The sequence below is a fragment of the Pholis gunnellus genome (genome assembly GCF_910591455.1).
Source record: "Pholis gunnellus genome assembly, chromosome: 1".
NCBI lineage: Eukaryota > Metazoa > Chordata > Actinopteri > Perciformes > Pholidae > Pholis > Pholis gunnellus.
Window position 1 is genome coordinate 16,752,774 of NC_136528.1, and position 11,579 is coordinate 16,764,352.

At 38.6% G+C, this 11,579-nt stretch overlaps 1 protein-coding gene across 1 annotated transcript; it reads right to left on the bottom strand.

Annotated features, from left to right (window-relative positions):
- Positions 1-539: 539 nt before the first annotated feature.
- On the bottom strand, positions 540-6,872 carry cgref1 (cell growth regulator with EF-hand domain 1). The gene is made up of 7 exons (XM_079156567.1): positions 6,739-6,872; positions 5,697-5,802; positions 5,256-5,324; positions 3,550-3,623; positions 3,158-3,282; positions 2,969-3,070; positions 540-2,443 (listed from the first exon to the last, which is right to left on the bottom strand). Exons 1-7 carry the CDS (start codon positions 6,746-6,748, stop codon positions 2,213-2,215), a joined length of 717 nt encoding a protein of 238 aa, XP_079012693.1. The 5' UTR covers positions 6,749-6,872; the 3' UTR covers positions 540-2,212.
- Positions 6,873-11,579: the final 4,707 nt, after the last annotated feature.

Sequence of the window (11,579 nt, forward strand, 5' to 3'; positions counted from 1 at the left end):
TCTAGGCGAGTACTTATTCACGTCATGGCTTGTTTTTTTTCACAACATCTTAACTCCGTGATGAAGGTTGTTTCCTTTCTTCACAAACCATTGAACACATTTCATTTTTTATTTCCGTATTTGTCCATTGGCTGCTCACACTGTCTTGTCAAATGAATAACTCTGCCATTTAGCTGGCCCTTGTCACATGACTGTGGAAACCAATGTGACATCACAGCTTAGCGCATAGCGGCGCACAGTCGACACGTCCACATCAAACTTGTGACAGAATGGCAGATGCTACTTTTAGACAAAAATACGACAAGATGGAACATTTGTAATTTTAAAAAATCACATTCTATATAATAGATGATCAGTATCGGTATTTTATTGGCAAACGTAACAAAAGCATCTTACAAGTGTCACTTCTCATCAATAAGTTCAGGATGTAATACGAGGTGCATGATGAGGATGTATGGCACCTTATCTTTTGAACGCACATTCTGGTTCCGACAAATTCAACAAATCTTAGAAACAGGAGACAGAATGAAAGGCAGTGGGACAAAGAAATGTTTGCTTTATTTTTCCAGCTATATAAACGCAAAAATGGTGAAAAAGGGTAAACAACCAAAATTACAACAAATAGTAAACCCTGGCTTTCATACTGTAAACTAATTCAAGTTTAGAGTTAAAGACTAAATATGACGTTCTGGTGAATAACTTAATGGAGCATTCCTGACCTTGATAAAAAGATCTTTGTACCACCAAAGACTGATGGTAGAAGCTATAACTCATTAAGTACACATTAAGAGCACAATATTGATCTGTAATTCCATGGTTCCCAACTCAACTTTAATCAGGTACATTAAAATCCTCAGCGAAATAAAATACTTACAGGATCTTAAACAAGTGCATCAAAAGAAATAAAGGGTTGGCTGATATTGCATAATGTGTTTTTTTGAATAACCTAATTTTACTCAATAAATTGATTAAGTCATTGTCTAGGCTGAGGTAACACTCAAGGAAGACCAAATTAAATTCCATGGCTTTGTTGGTTTGTGCATTTGGGGTAAATCAGATTACAGTAATCATAGATTAAAATGTAATAAAATATTCGGCCAATACATTCAAACAGTTTGTAAGAACAGAACCCTAACCATACATTTCTGGTCAATGTGTTTTTTTGCAAATGCTGTTAGCGTTCTGTGTGGCTATTATCATTCTATTGGGGTAAATTACATAAAGACGTTAAGTTTGATATTGCATGCCATATAATTAAACACATATGAAAGCCTTTCTTGTCATTTTTTATCATATAATTTATTGAAGTTGATTTTATGACTAATGGTGGTAAATAAAGTCAAATAATATGGCATCACTCCAGAAAATCAGAGTTAAATTCATCGCTCGATGTGTTACAGGAACTCTGGTTAAGAAACAACTCGGGCTGAGCCCGGCAGTGAGCCTCGGACCAGGTCAGTTTCTGAAAGTCACTGAAGACTGAAAGTAACTGAGCTTGAACAATGTTGAATGTTCTTTATTTAACAGAGTCAATTGAAAATGAGTCAGACTAACCGAAATAGTCTTATTTGGTACATTTATACAACGGGCCCCTTGGTGCATAATTATTAGGAGCAAATCCTAATGCTAGAGTGGGGCAGACACAATAAGGCCAATCAGGGTGTACATAAGACAACTACAGAGAAAAGCTAAAAACACCTTTAAAAATATGTTTGTTTTTTTGGCCTAAAACAAAAAGGCTAAATAAATATTAATAAAGAAAAGAAAATACACATACACTTTTGAATTATTTAACATTAGACAATCAACAGTTTCACTTGCTGGGAAAGAATATTGTAATGTACTAATCTCCATTAAGGATGGCTTCTGTTTCACAAACATGAGTCATATTGCATTTTGAATTCAGGACCTATGTCCCTTTTACAGTTATAGAAATCTTTGCATTCATAAATAAAACCAGTCATTACTGGTTGTAGAAAAATGGTTTCAAAAGTAACAGGAATACTTTCAATACATTAATCTTTTCACTAAACAACCGTCTTAGTGTTTAACAGTCAAATGAAAATGATATCAGTATCTCAATATTCTAGTCAGAAGAGATTTGTGGGGATGAAGGTTAAGAGGTCCTCTTAGTGGTATTTTTAACTCACTTAACAGTCTTCTGCTGACTCCAGATAAATGATTATGTGGACCGCAATGTGTGTGCATATATTCACATCTCCGGTTGTCCCTGATGAACAGGGACTTTGTGGTCCTGTCCATGTTCTGCAGCTGGGGCTTCTGGGATTTGTTGTCCATGCTGTTCATCCACTACTTGATTTCTGAGTTCCTCTTCTTCTGTCGGCTCTGCTGCTCCTGCCTTCTCATCAGGACTGGGGTTTGACAGCTTCTCCTCTGCTACCACCTCCTGCTCCTGGTGAGGTGCATTGTGGTTGCTGGAGTCCTGTGGTGGAAAAAGTGAGTTGTTACTGCAGTCAGCCACAAGTGAGACTGAGAATAAAAGAGCTCAGTAACCCAAAATGAAATACAGATTTAAAATGTAAAACTTCCTCTGTCTACATGTTAATTGGTGGTAAAACATCAAAACTAATCCTATCATCGTGTATATTCATGTATAATTTAATATGTTTATATTATAATGTACATTTACATGCGATTAATGACCAAAACAAAGTACAGAGTTTACCAAAACAAATGCAACTATTTTTTTCAAGTCATCTATTTGATACATTTATAGTTTGGATTGTTTTCATACATTTTAATAAGCTACTAAATGGACCTTGAGTTGTGATTGCTTTGTTAAACAACTATTTTGTCATTTTCACGAATAAATTCATGTTTCAAATTTATTTATTTTCTCATATTTTTATATAGAAATGTTGTTCACTAGATTTACTGTCTGTTGTGACTTAATGCCAATCTTTACGTGACATTGAAATAAGTATACAAGTGTGTAAGCGTACAGTACCTGTGTGTGAGGTAATGGAGGAGACAGCAGCTCGGATGGGGCCAACAGGCCGTCCTGGTTTAGATCCTGACTCTGTAGTAAAAAATCTACCATTGACACCACCTGGAGTCAGAAGACCTCAGGTCAGATAAACAGGACAGAAAGTATGAAAGTATTTGGTATGTACAATAGACAGCCACTCCTCCTCACCAGCTCGTTGGTGTGTGCTCCAGGTGTATGATGGGAGTTATAGTCTGAAAGAAGCTTCATCATCTCCAAGCCATCCAGCAGCCCACTGCGATCGTAGTCGTAAAGACGAAACAAGAAGAACACCTCTGACAAAAAGCAGGAGAAGACATGTTCAATACCAAACGTATTTGATATACTGCTGAAGTATAACTGCAGAGGATGTACAGTACAAAGCTAACCTAATGTAGGCTATACACACAAACACACCTTTATTAAAACCTGAGACATAGTTCAGTATTTCAGTAAATAGCTGACTGTTTAATCAGCGTTTTTTATATTTGGTAATGATGGTCGAAGGGACAGGCCTGTGTCAGACATATACAAGGGTTAGACCAGCACGTGTAGATGTCTACCTTGCTCCCAGGTGCTGATTTCTGGTTCTCCTTGGCCATCCTTCAGACTTGATTGAATGTAACTTTGCAGCAATCTGTGGTATACACAGCACAGAGAAGATATCAATGAATCAGTGCAACATTAGGAGCCAGGATTTAACACTCAGGAATAAGACGATCAGACTCAGAGACAAAAGAGAAAGACAAAATTGGGCAGGATTTGTGGCTACAAAGAAAAAGTCTTAACACATGTTGTAGAATATTTCTATGTTAATCGGGAGAAGAGAGTGTTATTCGCAAATCAAAATAATACAAGTCTTCAAATCATTCAAAGTTGTCTCGTTCCATTTAATTTCTCTTGCAAGAGGGAGAATATCCAACACAGCTCTTCACACAGAGTCTGCTGGAAGCATTCTTCAACATCAGTTCAAATCTACACAAACTATATACTAAAGCAGAAAGAGTCTCCGCCTTTAGATAAGTCAAGGATGTCTTACGCTGGCTTATCTAGTCTTCCATTTTCCCTTGATCTCATTGCCAGATACATTTACGTGAACCTAAACATCCCCAGAATAGGAAGAACCCCCAGTGTGAACCCTTGCTCACCTTCCTGTGTCTGGCTTTACGACCGTCTAAAGTAAAACAGTAACACTCAGTATATGGTCTGGTCGTAAACCATGTTTACACAAAACTATCTGTTCTTAACCCATGTTTGGACAGAGCTAAATGTCTAACTCTGTTCTTCTAAGCCGTAAAAGGCTTCTAAACGTCTCATACAAATATATATTTTAGCCATTACACACATGACTCTAGGAGGAGGTGACACCTCATCAAAAAGCATTGTGTTTAAAAGGAACACTGTCCTATTTTCCAGTTTGCTCAGTTGTTTTGGAAAGCTGGAATCTATCACATTGAACATGAAGCAGATAGAAAGAAGACACCCAGGCAACAATGCTACTTAGTAAGTCGCTGTGCTGTTCTGTGTTGATAGTGCATAAAGTAGCAGTGCTATTTCAGACCACTCCATCCTGCTCAGGCAGAAGTGCTTGTTGACCAAAGTTTCTGTCAGGAGCTTTCTGGGGGTATCTATCTTCTTCTGCACAATCTGTCTGACCTAATCTTAAAGTGCACTGGCCTTAGATTAAGTCGTGTAGTGTAGGGAGGTGCGGATCTAACTTTGTTGTGGTCATACGACGTAAGCTAATGTGATGATAGAGTAGCGAACACATCCATTAATCTTATCAGTCAGGGGAGAGAAGTTGCAGCCATATTGTCACCAACAACAAACTCTTTGACACGAAGAGCCAACAAAGTGGTTGTGTCTCTCATTTTGTTTCCTGAATAAATTCAACCTGTGATTCATTCGGTGTCAGTTCACACTACTGTCACACAGTGACAGAGATGTGGGCCGAGATACCAAGGATAAGCTATTGTATTTGCAATATGTTTGAGGATATTCTAGATGTTCTCTGTCTTCCTGAATAAAAAAAGACTGCACAATTGCAACATAAGGCATAAAGTGTTATTGCACATGTAATCTTATCAGTTTATGGCACAGGCCACATCATTAGCACAACACAGCAGCCAAAGTCCACAGACTGACCAGACAGCAGCTATAGTCCACTGAAGCACTACTACTACAGTATTTTGATAAAAACATCCGTTATAGTTTAAAATGAGCTGCTTCTGTCACAGCAGCAGCGACATCGTCCTCATGTGTCCCTCACCTGCGGTCTCCGGAGTCAAATGGATTGGCTAGTGCTACTGAAGGGTCGTGGCCATCGACCGATTCCTCCCTGAAATATAAAATACAAATATATTACTTTTTGTCATTATTGCCTTGATTTAAATGTATTGTCTCTAATAAGTGAATGAAGCAGGTGAAACAAAGTGTGTTCAATTTGCTGTAAGTATGTCCTATGTACATGAAGCATACTTCATTTGCTAGGTTTTGCAAAAGCTCTGCTTCAAATATACAATGTTATATGTAAATATTGTCCATTCTCATATTGCAGCCTTTGGTGACATGTTTATTGTGCAAATTAATTTCTCATGACTTAAAAAAAAAAGTGGGCTTATTGAAGTGAAAGGCAAAAAACAAATGCTGTGTCTTGGTATGTGTGAAAAAAGAAAGAGTAACAACTTAGGGAGTAGAGAGGTGAGGTTACCTCTGTGTCCCAGGGACACCTGGTGCAGCCTGGCACAAGTGTATTAACAGGAACATGGACAGGACACATGGGACCAACCCGCCCAGGTGAGACTCCATGAAGACACCTACAAGCACAGAGCCATGTTGTAACCTCACGTCACATGCCATCATGAATTTATCTGCCCAAATGTCCAAGATTTACTGACACATTATGACCAGTGTGTATCTTAAATAATAAAATAACAACACGATAAACAGATAGACCTGCTCCCTCTTTGGGACATAGGAGATGGTTTCATGTTGCTATATACAATGTGGAATTTCCACATGGTTACAGCTTCAGTATGTGCTTAAATACATCTACAACCTGGTAGTCGTTGTGTTATTATCCGTATCAAATGGTTTAATCTACATGTAACACCTGCTCACTACAAATAAAAACCAATCATTGTATAAAATAACCGTGCTGCAAACCTGCAGCCTTTACAAGTTACACAGATGGTAAATTAATTAAAACCTCTACATCTATTTATAGCTCAACACAGTCTGTCAGTGAATATGTCCATGTCTCTCCAACGTTACATGCAGATGCCTAATATATATATATAGACAACAATGCTGGCTTGGGATGTCTACAGTACGCTGCTATATATATATATATATATACACACACATACACACAGAATGACCAACTAGCTGACGTGACTGCAGCTTCCCCATGTGGAGTAGCAGCGATGCTAACTAAGCGAGGCTCACACAGGCACACATCAACTCGCTGCAGCATTAGTAGGCTACAGCCTGAACACAAGCACACATGCATTATTAACACTGATGGTCTCCGAGAAACTTACAGTATATGGATTTCATGCTTTGACAATATAGCCCTGTATTAAAATAACAATACATTAAAGGGATGGCTTGTAGTGGCGTGAAAGCCTTGTTTAGCATATTGACTACACATGTATTAGGGTGTATAGGCTACATATGTATATGTATGTAAATAAACATGTATAAATAAACGCTGTGATACTCTAAATCTCTAGTCGGTGATATGCACCTACCTGTCTGCATAGTTGATGTGTGGACAGAAAACCGTATTAATTCGGGCAGGTCTGCGCTTTAAGGTTCACATCTGGGGAACACCTCTGGCCCGCACCGCCCTGCTCGCGCCTACCGGTCTGCACTGCGCAACGGCGGCGGCATGCGCGCTCCCAGGCTGCCACGGCGACCGGAGTGTTTTGGTCAATGACGGGGTCCACGTGGAAGAACAGAGCTCTGCTGTCGTGTCAGCCGAGTTTGCGCAGGCAGCGTCTCTCTGTGCTCCTCTCTCCGGGTTTTCCGCCACGCCACGTCCTCACCGAGAGATCCGATTACGGTAGTGCGGGAGGAGCTCGCATGGTCTTTCATATCGAGTCTCAGTGAGCCTCATACCAGCTCCACCATAAGCACAGTTTTGGGGAGATAGGCCTACGTGCTTCCTCCTCAATATGTGTAGGCCATTTCTTTTTTTTACCAAAGTTTTCTTTATTTTTAACTGCTCTTGCATTCTTTATGGATGAGTCATTATAAGTCAAGTGACTGAAATATTGTGTTAACACACATGTACTCATTAATCACATGCATTATAAATGTGCATACGTTTACATTCCCATAGTGACATGGAATGAAAAACAACAATACATGGTGTGAATTATAAGCTACAGAAACGTGATCAAATGGATCACAGTTTATTTTGAATACTTTTCCAACCTTCATCCAAACCTCCTATATCGGCTGCTCGTAATGTATAGCAAAAACTGCTTGAGGATAAACACGCATTGGAAAAACAGGAGGAAGGAGGAAAAGGATCAGCTGGCAAACATTGCTGCCATCATGTCCAAAATGAAGAAGAGCTTCAGAGGGATCTCTTCAACGTAACTCTAGCGACTGATGGCATGGCGTCATATTTTGAGAAAGGAAAATAGGAGAAGAAAACACATGATATAAGAAAAGATCATTTGTAACACAGCCACAAGTCATACATACACCTGGATGTCTGATGCTTGACTGGAGTGTCAACTGAGCTGTGATGAGAGACTGAATTTGAGTTACATGCTCAGTCTGCAGTTGTTGTTATTGGTGTTTGTGATTGGTAACAGCGTGCTTTGGGAGGATTTGCAGGTTTAAGTATGACTGGTGGTTGTGGTACAAAGGGATCTGCGTTGACATTAAGAGTTTTATTTTCCTGTTGTTCTTCCTCAAAGTATGACTCCATGCCATCAGATGGTTTAGGATCCCTTTGAGGCTCCTAGTACCTTCATTTTGGCCACGGTGGCAGCAATGTTTGCCTCCAGCAGCTTCCCTTTTTCTCCTTAGCTGCTCCTCCCGTTGTTCCAAGGAGTGTTTATCCTTGAGCAGTTTTCTTCTGTACATGCAACTGAAATTGGAGCTTGAGATATAGGAACTTTGTTTGACTCACTTACAACATTGTAAACCCCGTCAGTTGGTTGTCTTTTGTCCTGTATGTCAGATGTCCCCTTAATGTTTGTCTGGGTGGATGAATATCATGTTGAGCATCAGTGTGAGGAATCTTCTCCTTTATGTCAACAAGTGCCCCCTCAAGTGAAATGTCTGAATTTGCAATCATTAAATCTGCACTTGTGTGACCTGTTTGTGTGTTGTGTTCAAACCAGTTCCTTTTAACACGCAATACAAAAAGTGACTCATGTGCTTCTGCATTTTCAAAAAACGTTGACGTTTGAGTAACATTTCCTTAGAATTTTCATCCTTTTTCATTAACTCCTTAATTTCATGTGTGAGCCCTTTAACTATTCTTTACATTTGACTGACGTTCCTTCTTAGAGCTGTAATATTGTAAGCCCATGCCTTTAGTTGTAACCTCCATTTAGTTTGTCTCACTCGTTTGAGCACTTTTCAACATGCACAGTTCAGCAACTCAACTTTGTCTGCAATGCGTTTTTATTTTCCAACTCAACAGAGTCCAGCAGCCACAGTGTTACAAGCATTCAAACCATCCCAACACTTCCGGATACCAAGCCCATATAAGGCCAAATCAACAGCGGCAGCACTTCCAGTGTTCAAACAAGACAACCAGACCGCGTGCATACCGCGTCTGGTGGCTGTGATGCGCTGCTGTCAACAAGGAAGTTCACACCACGTGGTTCAGGCTGCGGTGAGCCGAAGAGGGGAAACAGTCCAAATATCCCAAACAATGTCCATTCAATCCAAAACCGTGAGATCTACGGTGATCCTCAACCATCAACACAGAGTCGCGTCCAGAGATGGGCAGTATTTCTATTACTTGTAATTGAAATACGTATTTCAATTACTTTTGAGTATTTTGTAATTTGTATTTGATAAGGCCGATTAAAAATCTAACGTAATTTGTAACAAAATACTTTAGAGTGGAGTAATTTTGTATTTAAAATACTCAAAATACTTTCTCCACGAATCAAAAAACAGTTCACGAGTTCAGTCTTCAGATCTTCAAGTTCAACGGATTGTCTGTCAAGTAAAATATTGTAGCCTATTGTATATACATGGTGATGGTTATAATATCAAGCTAGCGATCGATGCTAATATGCTAATGACGCTAGCATGCTGTCTAGGCTAGTGCATAGCCAGTGTTTAGCAAGTTAACTTATCAGTCGAGTAGCTAGCTATTTAAGCAAAGCAACTTCACGTGGAGAATCTCCAGAAACTGAGCAGAGTGGATCTGCTTCTCTGTTGAAGGCATAATGATATGAAATGTTCTTATTGTAGAACATATGATGTGTCTTTTTCCTGCTCGCTCGCGAGTAGTTTTTCTTTTTGACAGTAAGTGGGCGGACCCAGTCTCCCTTGTATCTCTACATATAATTGGTTACAAACCTCGTCTTTGGATAAACCGGATATCACTCTGACTTTTCAGATTTTCAGATTGCACTACAGGTCAGGGGCAAATAATGTACATTTTACTGCACCGGTACTTTTACTTTCTGCACATAAAGTACATTTTGCTGATAATAACATACTTGACTAAGGTTTCGATTGCAGGTATTTTAATCATAGTGGATTATTGTTTCATCAGTATGTTATTAGTACGTTTACTGCAGTGAGGATCTGAATACTTTTTCATCCACTAATTAATTGTTAGTGATTTAAGTTGGGTAAACAGTTAATATACAAATAGTGGTCCCTAATCTCGGCTCCAGATCCTTGAGCGGGTCCAAATTGTTGCTCATATTATATCTCTTAACTTCTGTAAACACAACAGTATGATTAAATATGATCATCATGTTTTAATCAATTAAGATCAAAAAGTGTCTTTGAGCTGTTTGTCACAAGAGGTTTGACTATCAAACACACATTGTCTGTAATAGAATGATGGAGTGAATTTAAACCAATCTGAGCAACTTGACTTTAACACATTTTGTATTTAATAACGCTATTAAATTGAATTGAAAACCACCTCTATCAGACCTAGCATCTGCGTCAGAGTGATATCTTTTGCTCGCGCGAGACGGACTTTTGCTCGCGGAGTGATATAAAAGTGCTCGTCAAAGTAAAATACGCTCGCGGCTGTTTGATTTTCGCGCGCGCATGGATCTCATTCGCACTCTCGGATTTTGACAGTGATTTGCCTTCATATGCGGCGTGTGGTGTTCAATGTATGGCTCGAGAAGGTCTTGTAAATAAATGATTCCGTGTCGGCAGAATCGATAGCACTCGTACAGGAAGTCATCATGATGTGATAACGGATCTTGGCGATCTCGAAGAACTCTCTCCCAAGTCAAAATGAAATAAATAAGTGAACAACAATGTGACTACATCCTGTATGGGTCACATTCTTCCCCATATATACATTTCCCCAGATATTAGTTTACATCACCGCAAATATGAATACAAAGCACATCACATGTATTTTACAGCATCCAAAATATGCTTTGCAGGTCAGATCAGAGTTGAATCACTGAATCCATGGAAATATTATAATGCATGTTTGATTCCTATATTTAAAAATGTTTGAAAATTATCATCCCACAAATATGAGTTGCTCTCAAGTGCACCTTTAACATTTTAAAGTGATATTCAGAGATTAATTTAGGGTTGTAATTGTTTTAGCCTGAACACATTGGTCAATTGTTATTGGGGTGGATATGTATAGATATGTTAATTTATTATAATCTTCTAATAAATGAAGTATATGTACGTATGTATATGTACGTATATGTATATGTATGTAATATATGGGTGAAGGGATCAGTTTGTGTTTTCTTCAGGATTTAGTTTGGTTCATTTAAAATGATCAAGATTAAATAACATTTACAATGCACCACCAGTAAACAACATTTTCCTTTATAATGTATCAAATCTGGAGTCGGTTGTTTTAAAACAGTTATGTGAATAGCTCTGAAATGTAATAGTGTAGTTAGTTATGTTAGCAGGTTGTAATTAAGTTATTTTTAAACCTTTGTTCTAATTCTAACTGATGTAAAAAGAATGACTGAAAATACAGGTGGATGGACCATAATAAAACCAACAATAACAACTTAAAGTTAAAAGGAATTGTATTCACAATGTAATACAGTTCAACATAACATGTAACAATATGTTAGAAAATGAACAAGTATTCAGCATTGTACATTCAGCATTATAGATGAGCATTCTACACTTTACATGTGTTTTAAAATAGTTTACACGTGTATAGTAAAGTATGCTCATCTATTTTAATGTTGAAATGTTTACATTATTGTAAATTATGCTGTGAAATGCCGAGCCGACAAGCTCCGCTCCGCCGAGTCTCCAAGTTCAGATGCAAAGTGACAATCTGAGGTCCGCTGACCTTTTATAGCGTCGTGGTGGTGTCGTTTCCATGACATTTACTGAGGCACTCATGTGTTAATTTAAGCACAGCAAATGT

Excerpts from the sequence above, each read along its gene's own strand:
- cgref1 (XM_079156567.1), bottom strand. Across the intron at positions 3,071-3,157 it reads GAGCACACACCAACGAGCTG|GTGGTGTCAATGGTAGATTT; the intron begins GTGAGGAGGAGT and ends TTCTGACTCCAG. Across the intron at positions 2,444-2,968 it reads CTCCATTACCTCACACACAG|GACTCCAGCAACCACAATGC; the intron begins GTACTGTACGCT and ends TTTCCACCACAG.